This window comes from Harmonia axyridis, chromosome 2, assembly GCF_914767665.1.
Source record: "Harmonia axyridis chromosome 2, icHarAxyr1.1, whole genome shotgun sequence".
NCBI lineage: Eukaryota > Metazoa > Arthropoda > Insecta > Coleoptera > Coccinellidae > Harmonia > Harmonia axyridis.
In genome coordinates, this window is record NC_059502.1 from 19,491,481 (window position 1) to 19,515,759 (window position 24,279).

General features: G+C 34.2%; 3 protein-coding genes across 5 annotated transcripts in view; 2 read left to right on the top strand and 1 right to left on the bottom strand.

Moving 5' to 3' along the window:
* Nucleotides 1–8,904, top strand: part of LOC123672098 (pleckstrin homology-like domain family B member 1) — a 71,083-nt gene extending 62,179 nt beyond the window's left edge. For all 3 annotated transcript variants that reach the window (XM_045606082.1, XM_045606084.1, XM_045606083.1), the window contains 2 exons: nucleotides 7,237–7,611; nucleotides 8,239–8,904. In XM_045606082.1, coding sequence (XP_045462038.1) covers nucleotides 7,237–7,611; nucleotides 8,239–8,427 — 564 coding nt within the window. In that variant the 3' untranslated portion in view covers nucleotides 8,428–8,904. The remainder of the gene's footprint in view (nucleotides 1–7,236; nucleotides 7,612–8,238) is intronic.
* A 506-nt stretch (nucleotides 8,905–9,410) lies between these two features.
* On the top strand, nucleotides 9,411–11,092 carry LOC123672717 (UPF0488 protein CG14286). The gene is made up of 3 exons (XM_045606967.1): nucleotides 9,411–9,679; nucleotides 9,738–9,869; nucleotides 10,410–11,092. Exons 1-3 carry the CDS (start codon nucleotides 9,553–9,555, stop codon nucleotides 10,640–10,642), a joined length of 492 nt encoding a protein of 163 aa, XP_045462923.1. The 5' UTR covers nucleotides 9,411–9,552; the 3' UTR covers nucleotides 10,643–11,092.
* A 156-nt stretch (nucleotides 11,093–11,248) lies between these two features.
* The window catches only part of LOC123672191, a 31,535-nt gene continuing 18,504 nt past the window's right edge, over nucleotides 11,249–24,279 (bottom strand). The window contains exons 10-16 of the mRNA XM_045606204.1: nucleotides 22,629–23,341; nucleotides 13,712–14,068; nucleotides 13,012–13,283; nucleotides 12,663–12,903; nucleotides 12,417–12,603; nucleotides 11,847–12,218; nucleotides 11,249–11,762 (exon numbers count right to left, since the gene is read on the bottom strand). Of these exons, the coding sequence (XP_045462160.1) occupies nucleotides 11,433–11,762; nucleotides 11,847–12,218; nucleotides 12,417–12,603; nucleotides 12,663–12,903; nucleotides 13,012–13,283; nucleotides 13,712–14,068; nucleotides 22,629–23,341 (2,472 nt within the window). The 3' untranslated portion in view covers nucleotides 11,249–11,432. The remainder of the gene's footprint in view (nucleotides 11,763–11,846; nucleotides 12,219–12,416; nucleotides 12,604–12,662; nucleotides 12,904–13,011; nucleotides 13,284–13,711; nucleotides 14,069–22,628; nucleotides 23,342–24,279) is intronic.

Consider the following 24,279-nt stretch of genomic DNA (forward strand, 5'->3'; position numbering starts at 1 on the left):
ATCGCTTGCTCTCGATTCATCATAAATGATGGCACCGTTCCCAAATCCACATAAGATAGGAAAACTCAAACATAGCATGGCCATGACATCACTTCTTGCAATTTGTTTGTTTCGATAATATGTACTTCTCAGTTTCCAAGTTTATGTAAATTCTCAGATATTCCCACGTGCAGGAATAAATCAAACTAATCAAGGAGTAATTTATTGCTGCATGGTTTCGGTTCACCCTGACCATGCATTCATTTCGAACTGAGGTTGAATGATATATTATTTCCGATAATAAACTTTTGGATCCTCGAAGACTAGAAGTGCGAACAAATCCATTGAAAAGATTACTCTCGTTTCACCAAGATGATTTTGGTAACGCTCAAAATAGCCGTATTTTGGGCTCAAAAGCATTGAATGATGAGAAAACAATTTTTTCGAAACGTATCACAGTTGAGATGCTCGGAAGAATCAATGAATCAGCTCCTCCAGCTTGAAAATATTGTACTTGACGATAAGTGGTTTAAGCAGGACAGCAGCATGCTATATCGCCAGAGAAATATGTCTTGTACGTGTTTTCCCATGATCTTGTCTACTCCTTGTTTCGTAACAAGAATTGACTGCACTTTACCACGATTGGATTTGTAACTAAATTCATTGGGTGTAAAAAAATAAGCCGTTTGTTGAAAACAGGTTTGTAAATTATGAAAATAAACTGTAGCGAAGATCTATGCACATTTAAAGCACTTGAACTCTTCCGAATGGGAGGTCAGGATCATCACAAACAGATTTAATCTTAGGCGCCCAGGTTTTGGTTTATCTAGTATTGATTCGGTTGATGAATAGTTTATCAAAATCAGTACCTGTTAATACTTTAGTTAATCCACTGACTATTAGTTGTATTGTAGACAAATTTTGTAGAATTGAACGCTTTAATATTTTTTTAATTATTTTATTCATAATTCAACCGAAAAAAATTGCTTTACTCAATCAAGTGGAACTAGCTTCCTTCAATAGCAATGGTAAATTAAAATTGGCTTGGCATGCCTCTCAACCAATTTTCAAATGAAAATCGTAAAAACATAAAAAAAAATGTTTCAAAATTTATATTTGAACTTCAAACACCTCCGAGGCAATAGCTAATTATTTCAGTCTATAACAGGAAAATTTGGAATATACATCAGGTTCTCAAAGATCTTCAGGTATATCCAATAGTGTTATAAGAGAAAATGAAAATATGAAAGTCGAGAAAGATCAAACAATTTTATACAAAAATATTCTTCATATATTATTACCATTTTTTCGCATTATTTAAAGTAAAAGTTATTTTTGACACTTGAATATCACAACAAATGATAATCTGTTGATGTATGAACTGAAAACAATTATTTCAATGCTAACTTGACACTTCTGAAGAATCCCATATGGTACTACTTTTCCAAGAGGTCTTAAGTCACTGAATATTAGGAAATGGTAAAAGGACATTTGTTTCCCTGAAGAATAATTAATATTCAGCATGGTCTCAAGTCATTGGTTGGACATTATAGGGCATATACGATGAAAATATTCATCATATATGCACTACACAGAAGCGGAAAAATTTGAAATATTTTCTCTTTATGTGAAGAAGAAAAAATAAGAAAGCTACAAGTAGAGAATATATGGAGTTGCATCCAAATTATAGAATTCCGATTTATAGTGAAAAACGTATGTCATATCATTGCCAACGAAATAACTGAAAAAGGGGCATTTTGAGTTATCGCAGCCTACCACTTGAAAACTGATTACTGAGCATGCTAGGTGGTTCTAAAATTTGAAACTCTGTGCTATTCAGAATAAGAGAGATAGGCCAAACATAATATGTTGAATATTCGAAATCAGGGGAAAGAGAGCTAGTCAAATACTCAAATATAGAAAAATATACAGGGTGTTCCATTTGGAAAAATGAAGTTGCAATCAATATGTTACCCACTCTGTATATATTTAATTTTTTTAAATCATTTTAAAAAACACTAGTTGATTTCGTGAAACTTTTGTAGAAAACATTTTTTTGTACCTCTTTCTGTAACAAAGTTGAAGGGGGGGGTCAAATTATGGTGAAAAACCCGGTACATGCATATTTTCACGAAAGCAAAGAATCTTGAACATCTGCAATAAACACCTTAAATTTCTACGCCAAGGATAAATGCACATTTCAGCATCGAGTGTGTCACACAGATCGGACATCAGATTTCGCCTTTCCCGTTTATAAATAGGACTATCCCTTCGAATGTGCCCACTTTTCGTATTGGGTTTCTATAAACTCCAATAATATTAATGACGAAACTCTATACTTGTCAGAAAGTTCGAACGCTCGAATGCGGAAGACTGCCCGCTCAATTCCTAATTGCGCTTATATTTGTTGAAACCGAAACCGCCGACGTTAGGCCCGCTTTCCATTTCGTTTGGAAGCTCATCACCGTCATCGTTCGGTGATACAACTGGTGCGATAAATTTCGACGGCGACGTTTCATTGTAAAATTAGAAACTAACTTCCTTATTCCGAAATAATTTCGATATATCTTCTAGCGTGAAGATATTCCACGAACTATTTCAGGTTACTCATCGTTCCGTGTCGCGGTGAAGCTAAACGACAGTGTCGAGCTGCTGCATCGTCTATTAGGAGACGCGAGAATCGCCGGTTCTTTGATTTTTCGGGAAAATCGAGAGGATTTGATCGTTTTTGGTTCGGGTGAAAATCGAGAAAAAGTGGTCGAGATGTCTCTCTGGATGAATTATGTGCGATTGGGCATTCAAAAGAGCAAACTTCAGAATAGGAATTCGGCAATAGTGTTGTCGGTGAGTTTGAACAGTGTCCTGATTTCAACAACATTTAACGTTCTGTTATTACCGCATTCGTTGCATAAATTTCAATAATATCATCGATAGGAGAAACTTTTTAGAGGGAGCCATAAATTGAAGAGGCTTGAAGTGTTTTGACTATTATTTCATATCGAGAATTTATTCATTGGATTTAAAACTCTCCAGATGAACTGCTTAGTAATCTGATATTAATCTACCTACATCTACCGGCTGATTTTTTTAAGTTGAATCAGTTAAAAATCTCGAAAAGGAAACATCTTACGGAAAAATGTTTCGTATGAAAAGTTGATGGTTTTGAGAGGGAAGTCCACTTATGCTACAACCTCTTCCATTTTCTTCACCTTTGGGGGCAGGGGTGTAAAATGGGAACCCCTGGTTTTTTATTGCAGATTCGTATTCTACGGAAAAATATACAAAATGTTTTGTACTTCGCCTATTCTGCGAGTTCGTATCCTAATGATTCTTTTCGTAAATATATTTCCGAAAGTAGCAAGGTACCCCACAAACGCTCAAGGCTGTAATCAATTTTATCTTAAGCGCATTTTAAAACTTGTCCAAGTGTTAGCGTTATTTTGTAATCTATAGCTAGATCTAGATGTTACTCTTTTTGAAGAGTTTTTCTATTTTGTCAGTCATCGAAGGTATGAAAAGCAAGTGAGATTTGAGTGGTTTTGAGGAGGAATACATTCATATATACAAAAAGTTTTGTACAAACGATTTTTCACGATTCATCACAGATGACTCTGAAACCAAATTTTAATTTTCCGTCTGAACGGTCTTACTGTATATGTTCCATTAATCATTCACATGAAATTTCAGTCTAAAATTGTCCAACTATATTCTTCGAAACGATGGAAAACGTTCTGCGCATAAAAATAGACAGCTTGATAGAGATTTCTACTAGATACCAAATTTTGATTTTTTCCTTTTTTTTTTTCAATTGATATATCCTTAATTGATAGATATTTTGAACCAAAAAAAGCAAGAACACAAAAACAAATAATTTCGCCACTTTCAAATGATCAATGACATGTACTGAAAACAAACAGTTCAGCAGGAGAGGTCAGAATTTCATGTGAATGATTAATGGAACGGATACAATAAGGTCGTTCAGACGAAAAATTCGATTGCAGAGCCATACGTGGCGAATCATGAAAAATTAAAACTTTTGTATTTTTTCCATAAAATACAAAAAAACAGAGATTTCCATTTGAATATCCAAAATTGCAATTCCGTCAGTGGCGTAAAATTTGGGAAGTATCAACAAGTCGCTAACCCCCTTCGCACGCCTTTGCTGGTAGCCAGAAATATTTATTTAAAATTTTTTTTTTTCATTTAATTTAGGGGATTTTATTTTATCTAAAATTCCTGCAGAATATGAAAATCATAAGTAAAATAGTTTTAGTGTACGAGTAACTAATTAATAAATTTCGAAATAAAACAGGAGAAACAATTCATTTCATTGATTTGGATTGAATTTTCATATTAAGGGCTCAACATTAAGATATTTTCAATTGCTTATGATACACCTTGTATATTATATCTAGAAGATCGAAGCAACATTTTCAATGAATTTTAAAGAATAGCATTTTGGACTTAATAATATAATAATAATAAAATACTTCCTTATTTTTCGCAAAATTTTGTTTCTACATAATAATTGTTAACTTCATCAGATGATTGGCGTTACTACCTTGATGTAATCATGGTAATTATCATTCTAGTCGCTCTCTGTTTTCATTTGGTTCTCATCGTTCGATAGTTATCGTGTTTACGGCCGGACGAATTCATCAACTGTGAGTTTTGTCTCATTGATGTTTTTCTTGGAATCCAAAGGGAAAATTCCAATCCATTTTTTTTTAATTTTTCCCTGAATATGATTTTATGAGCTGAGTATTGTTACCACATAGGATCAAAATGTAATTGTCTAGATTGAGAATTTCTGAATTGAAAATTCTTGATTCTGTCGTTTCAGTGAAAAATCAGTGTTATTATTCCTTAATAATTTGTAAATAAGGATTTGATTACAAGTCTTGACATTTCGAAGGTTTAAATAGTCCTTTTTATATATTACAGAAAATTGTACTTGACTATGTTAGTTTCTCTAAAATGTTAGGAATTTTCATTTCGGTTTATATCATCGTTATTCCGAGCAATGCAATTCTCATTTTCATAAACATTCGATCGAGTTTGTTATAAAATCACGAATTTTATGATATGTATTCCGGTTGTTTTCATTAAGCATAATTTTATGTGAGAAATGAGGCGATATCGAAAGATACAAGTCATAACTGTTTAGATTGCCTGAGTTGCAATATGCGTCTCAATATTTAAATATTTTTAAATATTACATAGTTACAAAAAAATGAAAAATGCCGCAACCATTGAAATTCAAACTATTGTAGAAAATTCGTAATTTGAGATAATAAACGAGAAAATGATAATTCGACTTTTAAACAAGAAATTTTATCATTTGTATTTTAATTCCTCAACCCATCCACATATCAAAGTTGATGAATTAAAAATACATAATTGATATTAAAAATAAAACATTCCAGTCTGGCTTGAAATTAGTTCAGTAGTATCTTTTTGTTTTTATTTAAACAAATTTAACTTGAATGACAGGATCAGCTTTATCGAATCGAAAAAACAATACTGCATCCACGTTGATTCGTTGATCCACGTGTTCGTTCAACATCTTTCCTAAAATCTTTGTATTTGAGCATCTAAGATTGAAGTTTCCGGTAATGTGTAGGATATGCGTTGAAAAAGTAAACCAATTTAATATTTTTTAACCAGTGTTTATTTGACGTCATTCGATTTTTATCAAATTTTACATCCCATGTTGATAAATTGGGTTCATTCTATTAATAAATACTATTCATTAAGTGGATACTGTCTAAAAATAATTTTGAAGAATTTCAAGTTTAAAAGCCAACTGAAACACACCTGTTACAGAGCTGGTGTCAAACATTTGGTTGGAACAGAAAAGTGCGAAAACGAAATATAGGAGTTTCAATTTTCCAATACTATACCAAGTCCACGTGGCTACACGGATAGACATTTCAACTAGAATTTAGCAGTTTTTTTAAGTTTCCCCAGGGGGGGCCGAAGAAGGTCTAATGTCATTGTGCCTATTAAAACACTGTCATTTTAGGATCGTCAAAAAATTTCCTTCCCTTCTTTGTAACCGTCTCTTCTATTTAGATGGAAGTTGTTTTATACACAGTTCACATTTTAGCCAAACTGTTAAATATCGAAATATACAGTGGATCCTAGTCATAAATTTTCTATTTGAAGAATATTTCATAGTGATCAAACCAAAAATAAAAGGTTCAACAATATTCACTGTTGTAGTCTGCAATTCTTAAGCGTTTCCAACATGGTTATCTGGACGTTGTCAAATGCACAATGATATTAAGTTATTGAAAATCTTTATTATATTGAATGGAATCTCTCGGTTAAAGATGAAAATTTGAATAACATTTCTTCGATATTTTAGTTCACTTTAGAATTTGTTGTAGAAGAATATTTGCTATTTCTTGTACATATCTAATCTGCTTAAATCTGAGCTTTGGCATTTATGCTGGTTTCTTCCCTGCAATCTGTCATCGTTCGTTTCAAGAGTTTCTAGCGTTTTAAGATATTCCTAGCTACTTTTTTCGATATTTTTTGTGTCATTACAAAACTTTTATTTACTTGGGATGTTTGGATTTTACTCTTGGTGGAGAAACCCGTGAATTAACTCAAATACTGTATCACAGGCTGGCCTCTGAAAGTTGTTTTGATTGCCCTCCATCTGTCAAATATGTAAGGTCATGTTGAGGTATGCTACATCTTTGTTAGGTCTCTCTTAGATACAAACTGCAAGACAGATGCTCTTAGATGCAAACTGCAAGGCAGATGGTACTCAAACTCAACGTAACTCTAGAGACCTGTTGTGCCAACTTAGTGACAACCACCTTAAGCAGGCTTCTCAAATGATCAATTTCCAATAATTTGTAAACGGAATATCCTCGTAGCCAAATACTCGTGAGAATAATCTTGCGAAAAATGTCGATTTCAATTCTCACAAAAATTCCCATAGCGTATCAAATTCTTAACATGTAATACTGCCCTCAATTGCTAATGGGAAATAATGAATTCCATTTCACACTATAAAAACCGAATTACTTTCTTAGCAATTCTATACACTTATAAAATGCTAATTTTATTTTCATCACTAATTCAAGGTTATCTTCTATGCTACAAGTTTACGGTCGATAACATTTTCGGCATGAAAATAATTCGTCTTTCCTACAAAATAATCTCCACTTAGCAATTCAATATCTGAAATGATCCGTTCGCACATCAACAGAATAGAAATTGATATAACCCGTTTTTGTTCAGAGCCGCACAGAGAATGAAGAGACAGCCTTGCAGCAACGACCTTTGTCAGAACTGAGCGAGATGAGTTTGGAGGGTGGCACTTTCAGGAAGCGTGGTAAACCTGCAACTGACAAACAGCGACCCCTGACACGATACCTGCCGATTAAGAGCAGCGACTTGGATCTTAGACAGCACATCGAATCTGCTGGACACCAGGTGGTCCTATGTCCACACGTTCTGATAAACACCACCAGTTGTAGAGGGTTCTTGCACAAGAAGGGCTCTAAGTTGAACGGTTGGTCCAGGAGATGGTTCGTGTTTGATAGAAGTAAACATACATTTTCGTACTATGCTGATAAGAATGAGAAGAAAGCACGAGGCGGTGCATATTTTCAGGTGAGTTACTTATGTTTTTCCTATTATTATTATCCAATATTTTCTTTTCAAACCAAACAGCAGTCCGTTCTATGTCAATGCCTTCAAACACTAGAGCTCTACAAGTGCTTAGCGAAGTAGAACACGCTATGATTTGTTGGATCTAAAATCTCAAGAATTAATGGGACACTACAGTTATTGTTTGTTAATGCCTTCCTATACCTTCTTAAATATTTTGGACTTGGTAGTATCATTAATTAATTTATAGACACTGATAGAATTTTTACTCGATTATTTTACTTGATTTTATGATATTCAGCCTTTTGATCAGTCTTTTCCTAAGTACTACTTTTGGAATTTGGCCAAAACCTCATTTCATTCTGAACTAGACTTCCTTCAGGCAGTATAGTTTATTGGATGCCAGTAAATATTTCGGATTTGTCAGTGCCTATACGTTTTCACAATGAGCAGAATGTAGTGTACCAATGAAAAGCTTTGCTATTGCTCTTATGGTCATTGTAGTTAATGTAGCAGATGTATTTTCGTTTTATTAAAAATGATCGAACTTTTTCTATTCTTTTTCTTCAAGAGCTAAGAGAACCAGTGTAATGAATAATGTAACGAATTAATATACAAATTTTGTTTCAGGCTATCGAAGAAGTATACGTAGATCATTCGAAATCAGTTAAATCACCGAATCCTCAGCTGACATTCGTTGTTAAAACTCACGAGAGATACTACTATCTCATGGCACCTTCTCCAGAGGCTATGAGGATTTGGGTTGATGTCATATTTACAGGAGCTGAGGGATATCAAGAATTCGAATATGGAACATGAATGTTTATCAGAAATAGATTGGAAAACTGAACAATTTTGATATGAAATCATTATATCAAAGAGAGTATTTTAAAATATTGAAAATTTCGTATCAGACAAATGTGATATTGGAAAATCTGTACTAGTTACCATAAGTTTTATAACACTTCTCTCAAGAATTCTAAGATTTTGATATGAAATGTGCCTTGAAACGGACATATACTTTTTGAAAAGCTTGTTTAATCAAATTTTATATAATAATTATTTATACAGTATAAATCACTACCTAGTCTATTGTTTTGAAAAGTTTATGAGCAAATGTATTAATGGAAAAATGGTGCTCCTAGATTTAACCTTCACGAATCATATTATAGATATCATTCATCATTAAAGGCCTTAATTTTTACTAATGTAAGAACATATCTAATAAGACTGTCAATATTTAAATGAAAGCCTTGAATTTATAGAACTGACTGTAAATAAATAGTTTATAACACACTTTACTTTTTCATATTTCATCATAATGAGCCATTATTGATTTTCATATGTTCTTTTGAAAAAAAATCTGATCTTCATCAGAAAATCTTACAGAACTCTGTTACCATCTGGTATCGACCCAATGATCTGTGTAATTGAATATCATATACTGGGTCCGTTTCAGAAAGATCTAATTTTTTTCCCAGTAAAACGTTATGTTCCAACTAATAAAAATTGAAGAATCAAGTCAGCCAACTTCTTCACGTACACCCTTCTAAACTGAATGAAATTTTATTTGTATGCATATTTAATGGATTCGGTTCTGTTTTGATGAAAATTCCAAGAAATTGTGGTTTCGGATGAAAATAATTCGAATCAAATACCTGGTACCAGTGGTACCTTCCAAAAAAGAAGTTGTAACCACTATTTAGATTGCTGGGTCATTGGTCTATGGTTAAGCACATCGGTCTAATTTCAAGATTCCAAAGGAAAATAATATTCTGTGGTAACATTAACCTAATTGTTTCAAAAAAAAAATAAACTAACCTCAATTATTGCTATATCTGTCAAGTCGTGGCTTACTGTATTTGTTTTTATCTTGAGACTAAGAGAATAAATAGCAATTATTAGACGGGGAAAAATTAGATTAATTTAATATAAAATACCAAGATGTCTCGTCCTGTGGCTAAAGTTGTTATGACTCCAGAAATGGAAGAGAAATTTGAATCTGAACTATACTGGTGTATAGAAAAATTGCAGAATTCTTTACAATCTGGAAAACTAAGCAAAAAACAAAGTACGTAAGTTAATTGATGAACAAATCAGAATTACATTAATAATTTATACATTCACAGGTGAGAGTACCATGAAATCTCTAAATGTATTGATGGGAAAGTCTTCTATAGTAAAGAAACGTCAAACTATGAGAGTTCTTTTTGGTGATTATAGAGCAAAAATGGCAGAGGAAGAAAAAAAACTATTCAAAAGTAAGTTAATTTTCCATAGAATATTAATTCAGTAATGGTTTGTTTTATAAAACTTTTATCGTGGTGATTTGCTCGATCAAATCATTCTGTGTTCAATTTCAGTTGATTTAACTCTTTTGTGGCCACAGCGACCACTGGTGAAAAGTTCAGTCAGGCCACGGCGGTCACTGGTGACCGATCTCGAAGGGTTTTTATGCTCATCACGACAAATATCACAGTTCAGACGCATATAGTGATGCCGGTCGTAACGCCAATATTACCGCTGACTATGCGTAGGAATAATATTCCTATAAATTGCACAGCGGTCATCAGTGCACCAATTGAAATATATCAAAAAACATTTTTCATTCAATGAGCTTGGCCGCAAAAGTGTTAAAACTATAATCAACGAGTTAATCAGTCTATTGAAGTTTTATAAAACCCGTTATTAGATAATAATTGTGATTGTTGATTTAAACAACTAATACTGATGTTGAAATTGATTTATTCATTTCTGTTTAATTAATGCACTCATAAATTATTCCTTCTCATATTTTTCAGGTAATCTCAAAATTACTTATGAAGCCATTAAGCCACATAAAAATTCGAAGTTCTTGAGAAAACGTGAACCTTTAAATAATACCAACTCAAATTGTGAAGAATTAAGCAATGAGATATCAAAAATCCAAATTGACAATAATAGTCCACCTAAAACAGAAAAAACAAAGAATACATTCAAATATGTTCCATCTGATGGTAGTTTCAAATTTAATTTTGGCAATAATTCCTCATGAATTTACTATTATTGATAGTAATCATTCCATTCCATCAGGATGAAAGTTTAAGATATTTTGAATTGTCCAGGAAAAGCTTGAGAAAAATGAATCTTATTTGTGATAAATACCGACTTTTGATAAAAGTAGATCATCAGTTTGTCTGAAAACAAAAGAACAAATAATAAAATTGGGCGTTAAGTGGTTTATTCTCTGTGAAACAAATTACCTTTAATTTCCAATAACAATTTTGCTTATGTAAATGTCAGCAAACAAATGTTGAAAAAAATGACTATTTTTATAACTGAAAATAATTAACGTCAGCATCATAAATCATTTATCTATTTTGTTATTTTGAAGGATGGTTTTTCAGATCAATTAAATTGAATACGTAAAGGTTTGTTTCCTTGCAATTATTTCTTCAAGAAAAGGTATTGTTCAAAAATGTATGCAATACATAATGGTGATATTTTTGAGCATTTTTGTCTTCCTTTTCAAACTCTATTCTCTTTTCCTCATAAGACATTATCTCTTGATTGAAGTGACAAAAATTTAATATAGTCAGTATAACTCAATATTTTTTTTATAACTTTAACAAGGGTTTATCCACAAAGTCCAGGTGAATAATTTTAGGATAATCAATTGTTTTATTTGATTGAATAATTTATACACACAAAATGTAAAATCAACATGAACAATAAGTACTCCTCTGGCATTACGTAAAAATCACATTTATAAAATAAAAACAATAAGGTACGGCCACTGGCGTTAAGTAACAAATTTCAAGTCAAAATGACTTCAAACTTTGGAATTAAGAGTTCAAAAACTTTTTGATTGCATCTGCATCTCTCTTCAACCATAGGGAGTTCAGCCTTATAGTTTCAACAGCTTGCTGAACAGATCTTTCTGTGCCAGGAGCCTTGTGTTCTCTGAAGAATGTTTCCACTTCTTGTGCTTTTTCTTCACTAGCATAGTTTTCTGTTGTGAATTTTATCAATCTAGTCAAAAGACCACCTCCATCATATCGATCCAAAAATTTTTGCCAGTTATTCTTATAAAACTCCCATGCTAAGTCTCGCCCCACTTTTGTTATAGCTACAGACATAATTACAAACACTGTATCCTGTGATCGTACTTCCTCCTGAAAACAAAAAGAATTCATTATTAGAAACTGGATTTTTGAGAAAAATTTGTTACAAAGCAGAGAAATTAAAATTTAACTCACAGACATAGCAAATTCCAACACTTTCTTCAATAGATCGATATCTTTTGTAGCTCCCAATGATCTACTAATTCGATCCTTTTCTTCGTGTAAATCAGCTGCTCTGTATAATTCCAAAAGGGAGGAAAATTCTTTCTCTCCACCTGCTCTCAAAACAGTTTTATAACAAGCACTTCTTAAATCAGGTGCAATCCTTTGATTATTAGATACATGTCCTTCAAATCTTTTTCTTGCTTCTTTAGTTGTTTCTTCATCGTCTAACCAAGCTAGACGTCCAAAAATGAGACCTCTCAGGAGAGTATCCAAATGTGTTTCATCTGATTTTGAATCCCATCCAATCTTTTTTGAAATCTTCTGTAGCAAATTTTTCTGGTACTGCAAATAAAAAAAAACTTAAAATATGAACAAAAAAGAAAAACTATATCAACAAAATTGTTCTAGTAAAATTCCAAGAGATTCTGCAATAATAACAATGAGAAATGCAAAAATTATGAGGTCAAGGACTTTTGAAACTATGATCTACCTTTAATTTATCATTGTACATATTTCATTAGAAAATATTATGAAACTCACTGTTTTAAATGCTTCCTCACAATCAGTATGGCTCAATAAAACAGATATTTTTCCAAGAATTCCAGATATAGAAGACCAAACTGTATAATCAGTTTCATCTTCAAAGGCTTTCAACAAAGTTAAGATTTGGACAGTACTACAGTGTCCAGCTTGTACTAATGCAAACAGATCATCAATGATGCCTAACCTGTTTAAAAATGAATTTTTTAAATATAATACATCGCTGCAACATATTGAACTACAAACCTATCTAAAGGTGGTAAAGTTTGCTGCTGTAATGCAGGAGTCAGTCTTTCTAACATATCCTGTGAATAATGTGTACGGTAGAATCCAATTGTACCAGGATTTACTTTAATCCAGTCTTTTTCTGGATCGATATCTTCAATGAAAAGTTCTCCTTCCTTAGACTTAAGTACGGTAGTTGCAGCTTCCTTACTAGGATTTTTTGAGGTAGATACAGATATAGGTATCATCCAAAGGTAGTCGCCTAATAAAAACAAAATATTAATTTCATGTTTGGATTTTGCTTGGTTTCCAAGTTGCAGTAGTTTTAAAAATTGGATGAATTCTTTGAAATATTCAAAGGAATACAAACCTTCATGCACAGATCCATCAGCAGAGAATTTGTTCTGACTTAATTTCAGAATAGCTCCATTTTTCTCTTTGTTCTTCTGTACAGACACTTTAACCTCAGGGAAACCCATTTGTTTGGTCCAAGTGGACATAACTTCACCTACAGGCTTTTTGCTAGCTTCTTCTAAAGCAGCCCAAAGATCTTCTGTGAATGTATTCTTGTACTGATGGCGAGTAAGGTATAAGTTCATTCCTTTTCTGAAGTCTTCTTCTCCAATATAATGATGCAACATTCTGTATAAATATTGAATGAATATTCGAATTTGCAAATTTTTATATTGGTATTATAAAATATCAGAGTCTCAAGTTGAAAAACCTATAACTTACTCAAGAATTTGAAAGAGAATGACAATAACAAGGATCAATAGACTTCAAATCCACATGAATTTGATTTACTGGATGAGTAAATAAAAAATTGTTTTGTTCCTTTAGCAAACTATTTTGTGGATGCACCTTAATGGTGGCTTGCTTGTTTCAGAAATAAAGAGGGCAATCTTGTGCAAAGGTCTGTAATTTTCGAATTTTGGGCTGAGAATGGTCTCAAATTATTCACTGTCTGTCGGTTCGGCCACCTTGTACACAGTAATTCTCGATCAGAATTTTTCTTTTTGAAAAAATATATTTGGAAAATTATTGCAAATCATAAACTCAGATTAATTTACCTTATCACTGAAGCGCCCTTGCTGTAACTGATGTCGTCAAAAATTTCATCAATTTCACTTGGATGTTCTACAGGTACTTCTATGGGATGAGAATTTTTCAGTCCGTCCAATTCAAGAGCCTTTGTGTAAGTTTCACTGACAAATTGCTTCCAAATATCATAATGTGGGAAAAGATGGTCAACACACAAGAACTCTGTGAATTGGGCATAACCTTCGTTTAGCCAAAGGTGAGTCCACCATTCCATTGTGACTAGATTGCCGAACCATTGATGAGCCAACTCATGACTTACCACGATTGCGATCCACTGTTTCCTGATCGCTGGTGTGTTTTCAGAATCTACCAACAGGCAGGTTTCTCTGAAAATAAACATAAATAACGTTTTCAATAAGTTCAGTGAGAAATCAGAAAACAGCAATATGGTTCAGAATATGATTACAAGTTTTTCTCAAAAATGTAGTTATTCTGAAATTTTAACTTAAAAGAAGATTATGTTTAAGCTGAAGCATAAAACCAGTGTAAGTAATTGAAACAAATTTTCTTGCCATTTGAGCAAGATTTGATGTCGGGCTATTTTAACATAAAAGTACATATGTAGAAGTAGAATAAGCAATTAAACATTTAATTTATGTAACATTTTATTGATATCAAGTCTTTCAAAATTAGGGGGAAGATCTGGGATAACTTTCTAGATAAAAAAATATGCTGTGTGAATTCAAAATTGAAAATTTAGGATAAATCTGAACAACTTTGGTATCGTGTGCCTGTCTATCCGCAAATATTGTAACAGCCGAAAATTCCACGGTTTTTATCCTACTTTTTCAGACCTTCCAGTTGTTCGTCAGAAAAAAACTAGATAGATATCGATATCAGAATACGCCAAGATTTGTTGACTTTTTTTCCAGAAATCGTTTATAGTGGAGAAAATTAATGAGTTGTCTTGATTAATTCAATTGTTTGTCGTGAAGCAGTCTTTAAGGAGCGAAGATGATTTTACGGTATTTGCAATTTTTTTTTTGACGTCAAACCGACAATTGATGCAGTATTAAATGATTTTCCACATCCTCATAAATTATTATTGCAATTCATTTGTGCAGGAGTGGTTAGGTTCGGTAGTAAACTAATGCAGAAAATATGCTGGCTCTAATTGCTGCAATTTTCTCCCGAACAATGAATGAATGAGATTCATGATGCACTTTCGATCATGGGTAATCACATGTATAAAATAAATGATTCCCATTAGAGCTTATATTGTATTATAATTGATTATGGTGGCTTTGTTTACGTCATCCACGCAGAGATGGTAAACTCTCTATCCCTTCACTTCCGGTGATGTTTACTGTTATCGCAAGGTTTCAATTAGATTGGTCAAGATATTAATTAGTTGACGCTTTTAATAGATTTTAATACAAAGAAGTCTCAACGGGATTCGATGATTTGTTTGAAGTAATATGTGCTGGGTATGCTGGTGTCGAAGCAAAATTCACAATTGCACAATTGAGGGATCAGATCAAAACTGATTATTCTTTTTGGAAAAGTGTAAAATTAATATTCCTGCACTTGTCTACCAATTTGTTTCCTTAAACGTACTATAACGATCAGATAATATTCTCATTTATGGTTTCAGTTTTTGATAAGAATTTTGAAGCCAAAATCGAAACCCTTTCACTTCCAATCCAACCTTGACTTTCCGCTCTTTTTCCAACCGTATTAACTGCCACGAATAAGTGTAGTTCCTTTATGTTTTAGTTTCATAAAAATATGGGATAGAGCGCAGCAGATTCAAAGAGCGGTTTAAACCGATCTAGTCTGCAAGTCTGAAGTTATTCACTATGGACGTCCCTTTAAGAGGCCAATTGAAAAGTCCCCGGTCTACATAGTGAAACACATTTTTTTTTTGCAAAATTCGATTTTATTATTCAACATAGTTGCCTTCGAGGGCGATACAGCGATTATAGTGTTATTTTTCGATACCATTTTTGTAGTACGATTTGTCTTTCGCTTCAAAATAGGCCTCAGTTTCGGCGATTACTTCTTCATTGGCGTTGAATTCCTTTCCAGCGAGCATTCTTTGGAAGTCTGGGAAGAAGAAAAAGTCGCTGGGGGCTAGATCTGGCGAATACGGTGGATTCGAAGCCCAATTCATGCAATTTTGCCATCGTTTTCCCAGAACACTAATGCCATAACCTTGCCAGCTAACTGTTGTGTTTTTCCTCCCTTTGGATTCGGTTCATTGTGTGGAGTCCACTCAGTTGACTGTCGATTGGACTCCAGAGTGAAATGATGGAGCCATGTTTCATCCATTGTCACATATCGAAGCAAACATTCAGGTTTATTGCACTTAAATAGCTTCAAACACTGCTCAGAATCATTAATACGCTGTTGCTTTTGATCGATTGTGAGCTCGCGCGGCACCCATTTTGCACACAGCTTTCTCATGTACAAATATTCGTGAATTATATGATGTACACGTTCATATGATATCTCCACAATGCCTGCTATCTCGATTAATTTAACTTTACGGTCATTCAAAATTATTTTGTGAACTTTTTTGATTTTTTCGTCGGTGACAGCCTCTTTTGGACGTTGACTGCGTTCGCCGTCTTCGGTGCTCATTTCACCACGTCAAACTTAGCATACCAATCAATGATGGTTGATTTTCCTGGTGCAGACCCCAGAAGCTCATCAAGCCAAGGTTTTGCTTCAACTGTATTTTTACCCTTCAAAAAGCAATATTTTATCAGCACACGAAATTATTATTTTTTCCATCCTTTTTCAAATAGCAAAAGTAGCTACACTCACAACGCAATATCTCACAAACTAATGGTCGGACTGCTGTCAACTTTTGACACGTATTGTTTGAAGGTTGGTACTAACTGAAATTCATATGGATTTAATAATAGCACTGCCATCTGTGCATCAGACCGGGGATTTTTCATTGGCCTAATACAACCACGCACAATGCTTTCTACTGACATTTTGATAAAACTGTATACAATGTGTTCAAAATGATTCAGTCTAGATGATCTTACTTCTGAGTTAGTATTGTGTAGAAAACGCGAGTGGCGTCTCTTCTTTTCAGTTGGACTTTCACTGTTTGTGGAAGGGAAGAGTTGCATTTTTTAATGCATTTTTGTTAACTCATTGATATTGCATCCAGTAAAATGACTTGCCAGAACTGTAGAACAGAAATAGACGGAATATTGGGTGGAGGAGGCATAACGCTTTACCTTACGTGACGATTTTTGCCAGTCGACTCATACTGCAAGTTATGTTCAAAAACGTCGTTCCAATGAAGAGCCATTCAGATACTCTGTCAAAATCGATAATTGCCTCTGAATTCAGTATGCGCACAAGAAATTCTCTACACTCTACAGTGTTAATCACAGCCATCCGGCTGAATGATAACAATATATTCTTAGAGTATGGAATGAAAAGTTTTTGGAGATGTTCTATGAGATCTCATGTCATTAGATTAACAAGATGAGGGGTTCCTGTGATTGTTTAAACAATAAACAATCTAAATTTTCACCTAGTCTGATAATTACGGAAATATTAGCAATTTTTTTTTTATATTTGCTTGTCATTTCTTTGGTTCTAGTAATGCGATCAACATGATATTTTGTACTTAGCGTTATTGTATATCCACATGTAAACTTCCAACTTTGTTGTCGCTGAAATATTAGACTTTTTTCGATATTCTTCTGAATTTTCTATGGTTCTGGTGATGCGACCAACAAGAAATTTTGAATCATACTTAATCTGTTACCCCTAAAATGTTTAGTACTTTTTTTTAATTCTTCTAGAATTTTCAACGATTCTGGTGATGCGATCAACGTAGTCCTTCACCCAGTGGCAGGAACGTTCATCAAATTTAATGCCGTCATTTAAATTTTAATCCTCCAGTAGGAGGAGTGTATTTGTTATTTTGCACCTTTTAATGAAGGATTAAAATTTAATGAACGTTCCTGCAACTAGGTGTTAGTCGCTTTGTTTATATTTTATTTTTTGAGTTTGTCATTCAATGAAAAATCTAACGAAATTGCTTCAGCACAAAACAAACGATTGAAAGTTGGTAAGGAAAAGTTACATATTAATCAGTAATTAGGAAACACTTCCGACTGAGAAAATTCACTAGTCACATATAACTAAAAATGTTTCAATTATTATTTGTATTGAATAAATAACATGAAGTACGTCCCTGTATGTGGCCATTCAAGATTTACGAACTTAAAAAGCAGGCGAGATGCGGGATAAAAGCCGTTCATTTACATAATTAACGGTATCGGTCGATTCACAAACAAAATAAGAAAAACAAGCGGACTGTGTTGTCTGCGTTTATAGTAGATACCTTTCCAACTCGCCATACTATACGCGATGACGTAAATTCTAAGCTAAACGCTCGCTCGAGTTTCATTTATGAAGTAAACCGAGTGGAGAGAATTTGCGTTCTATTAATGAATAGGAAAAAAACCGGTTCAATGAGACCTTGATATACCAAAATGGCTGGCTCGAAATAGGAGTGCATTCTTAAAAAAAAAAAAAAAAATCTGAAACGCAAAAGCGGTAAGGTTCAAAGGCTGCACAAAAGTTCGAATGGTTGTAGTTAGTTCCGATGAATAAATCAATACAACCTATTGTACAGAATACGTAGAGTCTGAATGTTTAATATCGGACGAAAAAGGATTCAGTTATCTCAGAAAAACTTTGAATTTTACAAAATGTGTTTTACTCCGTTTTATCTCGCTTGGATAGTTTAGAAGTTATACATTTAAATTTTATTTCGTAACGAAAAATCCCAAGTTCAAACCCCGCAACGTGTTGATAATTAATAATAGTATATGTATTCTAAAACTAGTAAGCCCATAGATCTACCTTGTAGGTAGATCAATATATCCCATAGAGCAATAAATTTCATAGATTTACCTTGTAGGTAGATCAATGTTGCCCTTAGGTCTACCTTGTAGGTAGATCAATGTTGCCCTTAGGTCTACCTTGTAGGCAGATCAATGTTGCCTATAGATCTACCTTGTAGGTAGATTAAAGGTGCCCATAAATCTACCTCGTAATAGTATATTCTAAAACAAGTTGCTCCTATTCCAACACGAATGCGAAATGAGTTTTGGAATTGCCTTCTGCAACGAGTATTAGACGATTTTTCTGTATTTCAGTCAAGTTTTGTGAAATATTGTCGAAATTAAATGAAACATTCAGATTACATATCCTAGTGACTTTTGCATTGTATCTTGCCAGTTGGTGTGACTGTTACATAAATTGACAGATTACGGAATTTAGATATGAATCGTACGTTTCGAATTTTGAAATTATTTACAATGACGCATTAATTCGTCATTGTTATAATTCGTGAATTATGTCTGACGAAATCGATTTAACACAACCAGAATTAAGAGAATTGGCGAATATTGTTGCAAATCATTTCACTATATCCAAATTATATTATATTGACAATTATTGGCGTTTGTTGAAATTTGAAAGGATTGGAAGTCGATATAGAAAAACACAAAAAAAAATGTAACAAAAACGATGCTGTAATGAGTTCATTACAGTACTGTTTTTGAAAATGTAATGAACTCATTACGATACTGAAATAATAATAATAATAATAATAAGTTTATTCATCCTTTAAGACACCATACAAAAGGTATATAGGATAAGTCAACAAAAAAAAAAATATATATATATATATATACACATATAGAAGCTTAAATCTAAGACCAATTATCAATACAATATTCCCTAATTGAATAATAACATTTTTTCAACAAAATTTCCTTAACTTCAAGTTTGAATTTACGTAGATCCAGTAATTTCACAGAAGATGGTAAGTGATTGAATAACTTGATGCTCTGATAAAGAGGAGAGCATTCAAATTTGTGAGTTCGGTGCTTAGGCACTAAAAGAATCTGTGAATTTCTGGTCTTGTAGTCATGGTTGCTGGATAGTTTTTTCCAGTTTTTCTCATTTTCCTTTGCATACACAAGACATTTCAAAATATAAATGCAAGGTAAGGGCAATAACCTATTCGCATTAAAAACTGGCCGACAACTTGTTCGAGGACTCAAATTAAATATTGTTCTTATTATTCTTTTCTGTGCGATGAATATTCTTGAGATATCCACACAGCTGCCCCACAGAATAATATTGTATGTTAAGTTGCAATAAACCAGGCTATAGTAAATGTCTAACAGTGAACTAACAGGAAGTACATTTTTAACTCTTAATATTGCAAAAAAAGTGGTGTTTAGTTTTTTGCAGAGATAATCAACATAGAGAAACGATTTTAAGCAAGGCTGGATATTTTTCCGTTGTAACCATGTGATAATTTCACACGTCACCATTTATCAAAGTTCTTGAACTTGATATAATTTTATATCATATCATGCAGAAGTCAATTGAGCTTTTTGACTTAACGTCTGATACAATGAAGTCGTTAACCTTACATTAACTGTAACAATCGCTCAATGTCTCAAATGAAAAAATAAATAATTATCTTATCTGTAATGTGTACTCTGGATAAAAGTTGGGGATTTTCGATAATGCAATTGGTCTAGAAAATACATACGGTACTGATTAACTGATAAACATTTTTGATGATAAGGGAAATATGTTTGAAGTAAGATATATGTATGAACTATGATAAATTATTCTATATCTCCCGTCTTCAATTCTTTCCAAACATGAAGTTGTGTGTTGTTAGCATTAGCTTGGAAAGTCATTGTTTCAGTTATTGAAATAAGATATTATTCGAAAAATTGAATAGATTTTATAAATATGTATGTGTTTTCCGTTTTCTGCAAGGTCAGCATTTGGCTGGGTCAGTACCTGAATGGGTTACCATTCTATTATAAATATGTGGACAAATAATACACAACATACAGGGAGATTTAAATTTAATTAGACAAAATTCACCCTTGCTACACAAAGTCTATTTCGTTTTAATTTTGGGTTACACCGATAACGTAGGACATTCATTTATATGTTATTATAGTGTTAAAGAGTATTTGGATGACAGAAATATGTTGTAGAAATGTTGTAAATTTGTTATCATATGACTTGTCCTAAACCCAACATTGGGTCCAACAGGATCAATAAATTATTATTATTATTATATCACGAGAGGACCCACTATCACTATTCACTCAGTCCAATATTAGGTGTAGTAAAAAGAAGTTTATTATTTTTCCAATAGATCGCTTAAGTTATCTGTATCTCGCGTTGTATGACGTAAGAATGATGATATTTCGTACTACAAAAACTTTTCTGACAGTTTTGTGATTTGTGTTTTAGTTAACTCAGTTTAGTTGGAGCGCGCGTCAAAGATGGAAAAAATACGATATATTTTACAGTTATTATTCTATAAAGGTGAAAATGCTATCCAGGTGGGTGAAAATCTAAATAGTGTTTATGATCCTGATGCTGCAAGAGCCAATCACGCAATTGTAAAAGATGGACCACGTACTGGAAGGCCAATTGTCGAAAATTTCAATAAATTCTTGAACATTGTCTAGTCTGACCATCATGTAAGCACTGTTTCGATTGCCCAAGAGCTGAAGATTGCAAAAAGAACCGTTTTGAACGATTTTTGCATAAGGCTGGTCTCAAGAAGAAGTTCGATGTATGGGTACCATACGAGTTAACGTAAATATCATGGACCGAATTTCCATCTGCGAATCGAATCATTTTTGAAGCGATTGGTGACTGGTGATGAAAAGTGGATCACTTACGACAACGTCAAGCAAAAACGGTAGTGGTCGAAACGCGGTGAGCCGGCCGAAACGGTGGCGAAGCTGGGATTGACGACCAGGGAGATTTTGCTTTGTGTTTGGTGGGATTGGCAGGGAATTATCTACTATGAGCTGCTCCCCTACGGCACAACTGTTAACCCGAAACTGTACTGTCAACAACTGGACCGTCTGAAGAAGGAATTACCAAGAAGAGGCCAACTTTGGCCAATTGGAATTGTGTTCAATCAGGACAAAGCCAGGCCACTCACATCGATAGTTACTCGCCAGAAGCTCCGGTAGCTTTGTTGCGAGGTTTTTACTATATACTTTATTATACTTTATTTATATATTTACTATATAGTCCGGACCTGGTACCAAGTGATTACCATATGTTCTTGTCCATGGCGAACAATTTAGCTGGTGAAAAATTCGCTTCAACAGACACTTGTGAGAATCGACTGTCTCAATTTTTTGCTAATAGGGACGAGGGCTTCTATGGGAGAAGCATAATGCTATTGCCTTCAAAATGGAAACAGGTTATCGAAAAAAACGGCGCATATTTAACCTAAATCGGATCATTCTAACTATGGTAAATTAAGTCATGTTGTTCATACAAAGGTAATGGATTTCGTTATACTACACCTATATTATAAGGGTATTTCAGAGGCCGAATTGATAAAGTATAGGACAATATCTCAACACGTGCATGGTTTTACTAAAGGAAAGTGACAATAACGAAAAAAGTGACAGAACAACTGAGAGTAACTCAAAGGGCCATGGAAAGGATTATGCTGGGTATAAACTCAAGGGACAGAATTCCGAACACTCAAATACGGAAAAAGACCAGGATAACTGACATCATCATTAGAATAGCGAAACTTAGGTGGCAGTGGGTGGCACATGTTACAAGGCAGAGTGCGGAGAGAAGGTCTCACAAAGTGACATTTTGGGGACCTCGAGAGATAAAAAGAAGCATAGAAAGACCGAGAAAAAGATGGATAGACTACATAGTCGCTGTAGCCGGTAAGCCATGGATGAGAACAGCAAGATACAGAGAAAGATGGAAAAAACTGGAAGAGGCCTATATCCGACACTGGATGAAAGAGTGCTGAAGAAGAAGGTCGCAATTTCATTCAATCTAAATCTACATGCTAAAAGGCTGCATTAAACTCACCTGTAAGTAACAAGACCCCAGTTTTCCATGGCGCCAGCGCTGAAATCGGCAATGGCGATCAGATCGATCTTCGGCAAGGGATAAGCGATGTTGAAATAGTACTTGTAGTACGGCAGCACTTTGGTCGCTACCTCCAGGGCGAACCTACCCTGCTCCTTCTTCCCTTTTGGCGTATATACTCTGACCAAGACCCCATCGGCGGATTTATCCTCGATGTAGTCGTACTCTCCGACCACAGCAGCCACCAGGTAGGTCGACATTATGGGAGATTTCTCGAAGGTGTAGGTTACAGTCTCCTTGTGCTCGGCAGAGTGGAGCACCGGCATGTTGGACAAAGCCGTCAGGTCCTTGGGCACCGTCAATTTTATATTGAAGGTGGCCTTGAGGGCCGGCTCGTCCCAACAAGGGAAACACTGCCTGGCGTCCGTAGGTTCGAACTGCGTCACGGCGGCGTATCTTTCTTCGCCCGATGGACTCGTGTATTTGCTTCTGTAGAAACCTTTCATCTTGTCGTTCAGGGTGCCCTGGAAAACAATCTTCAATTTGTGCTGTCCGGGTTGTATGGTTTCACCAAAGGTCAACTTTGCAATCTCCTCATCCGGAACAATGTCCACCTTTTCGGCTGTTTGACAGTTTTTCTTGTCGTCAATTTCGACATTTTTTATGTACAGATTCAAGGCGTTGAGGATGATTTCTTTTACCGGTTCCTTGACCTGCAAGAAGGAATTGGATTTAGTAAGTCATGCAGCAGTAGTTTTGAAGGGTTGTTTATATTGTTTATATTACATGTATGATTAATAACCTAGGTTACAGGGACTGCTGTAGAGGTTCGTTCAGATCTCTGAAGGTACTAACACATCCCTTATCGTGTATGAATAACTGATCTATGCTGATTGCTTTATAGTATATTAGGCCAATTGAAAGTCCCTGGTCTGATTTACAGATGGCGATGCTAATATCAAATCCATATGATTTTTAGTTAGTACCAAGATTCAAACGAAACGTATCAAAATTTGACAGCAGTCCGACCATTAGTTTGAGAGATATTGCGTTGTGAGTGTATCTCCTTTTGTTATTTTAAAAAAGAAGGAAAAACAGAATTTCGTGTGCTGATGAAATATTGCTTTTTGAAGGGAAAAAATACAGTTGAAGCAAAATCTTTGCTTGATGAAGAGTTTCCGGGGTCTGCACCAGGAAAATCAACCATCATTGATTAGAATGCTAAGTTTAAACGTAGTGACATGAGCACCGAAGATGGCGAACGCTGTCATCGACGAAAAAATCAAAAAAGTTCACAAAATAATTTTGAATTATCGTAAAGTGAAGTTGATCGAGATAGCAGACATTGTGAAGATATCATCTGAACGTATACATCATATCATACACGAATATTTGTACATGAGAAAGCTGTGTGCAAAATGGGTGCCGCGCGAGCTCACAATCGATCAAAAGCAACAACGTGTTAATGATTCTGAGCAGTGCTTGAATCTGAAGCTGTGCAATAAACCTGAATTTTTCGTCGATATGTGACAATGGATGAAACATGGCTCCATCATTTCACTCCGGAGTCTAATCGACAGTCAGCTGAGTGGACTGCACACGATGAACCGAATCCAAAGCGAGGAAAAACACAACAAACAGCTGACAAGGT

Coding starts and splice junctions, on each gene's coding strand:
- LOC123672717 (XM_045606967.1), top strand. CDS start 9,553: ATGTCTCGTCCTGTGGCTAAAGTTGTTATGACTCCAGAAATGGAAGAG. Junction 9,680..9,737: donor AAAACTAAGCAAAAAACAAA/GTACGTAAGTTA, acceptor ATACATTCACAG/GTGAGAGTACCATGAAATCT. Junction 9,870..10,409: donor AGAAAAAAAACTATTCAAAA/GTAAGTTAATTT, acceptor CATATTTTTCAG/GTAATCTCAAAATTACTTAT.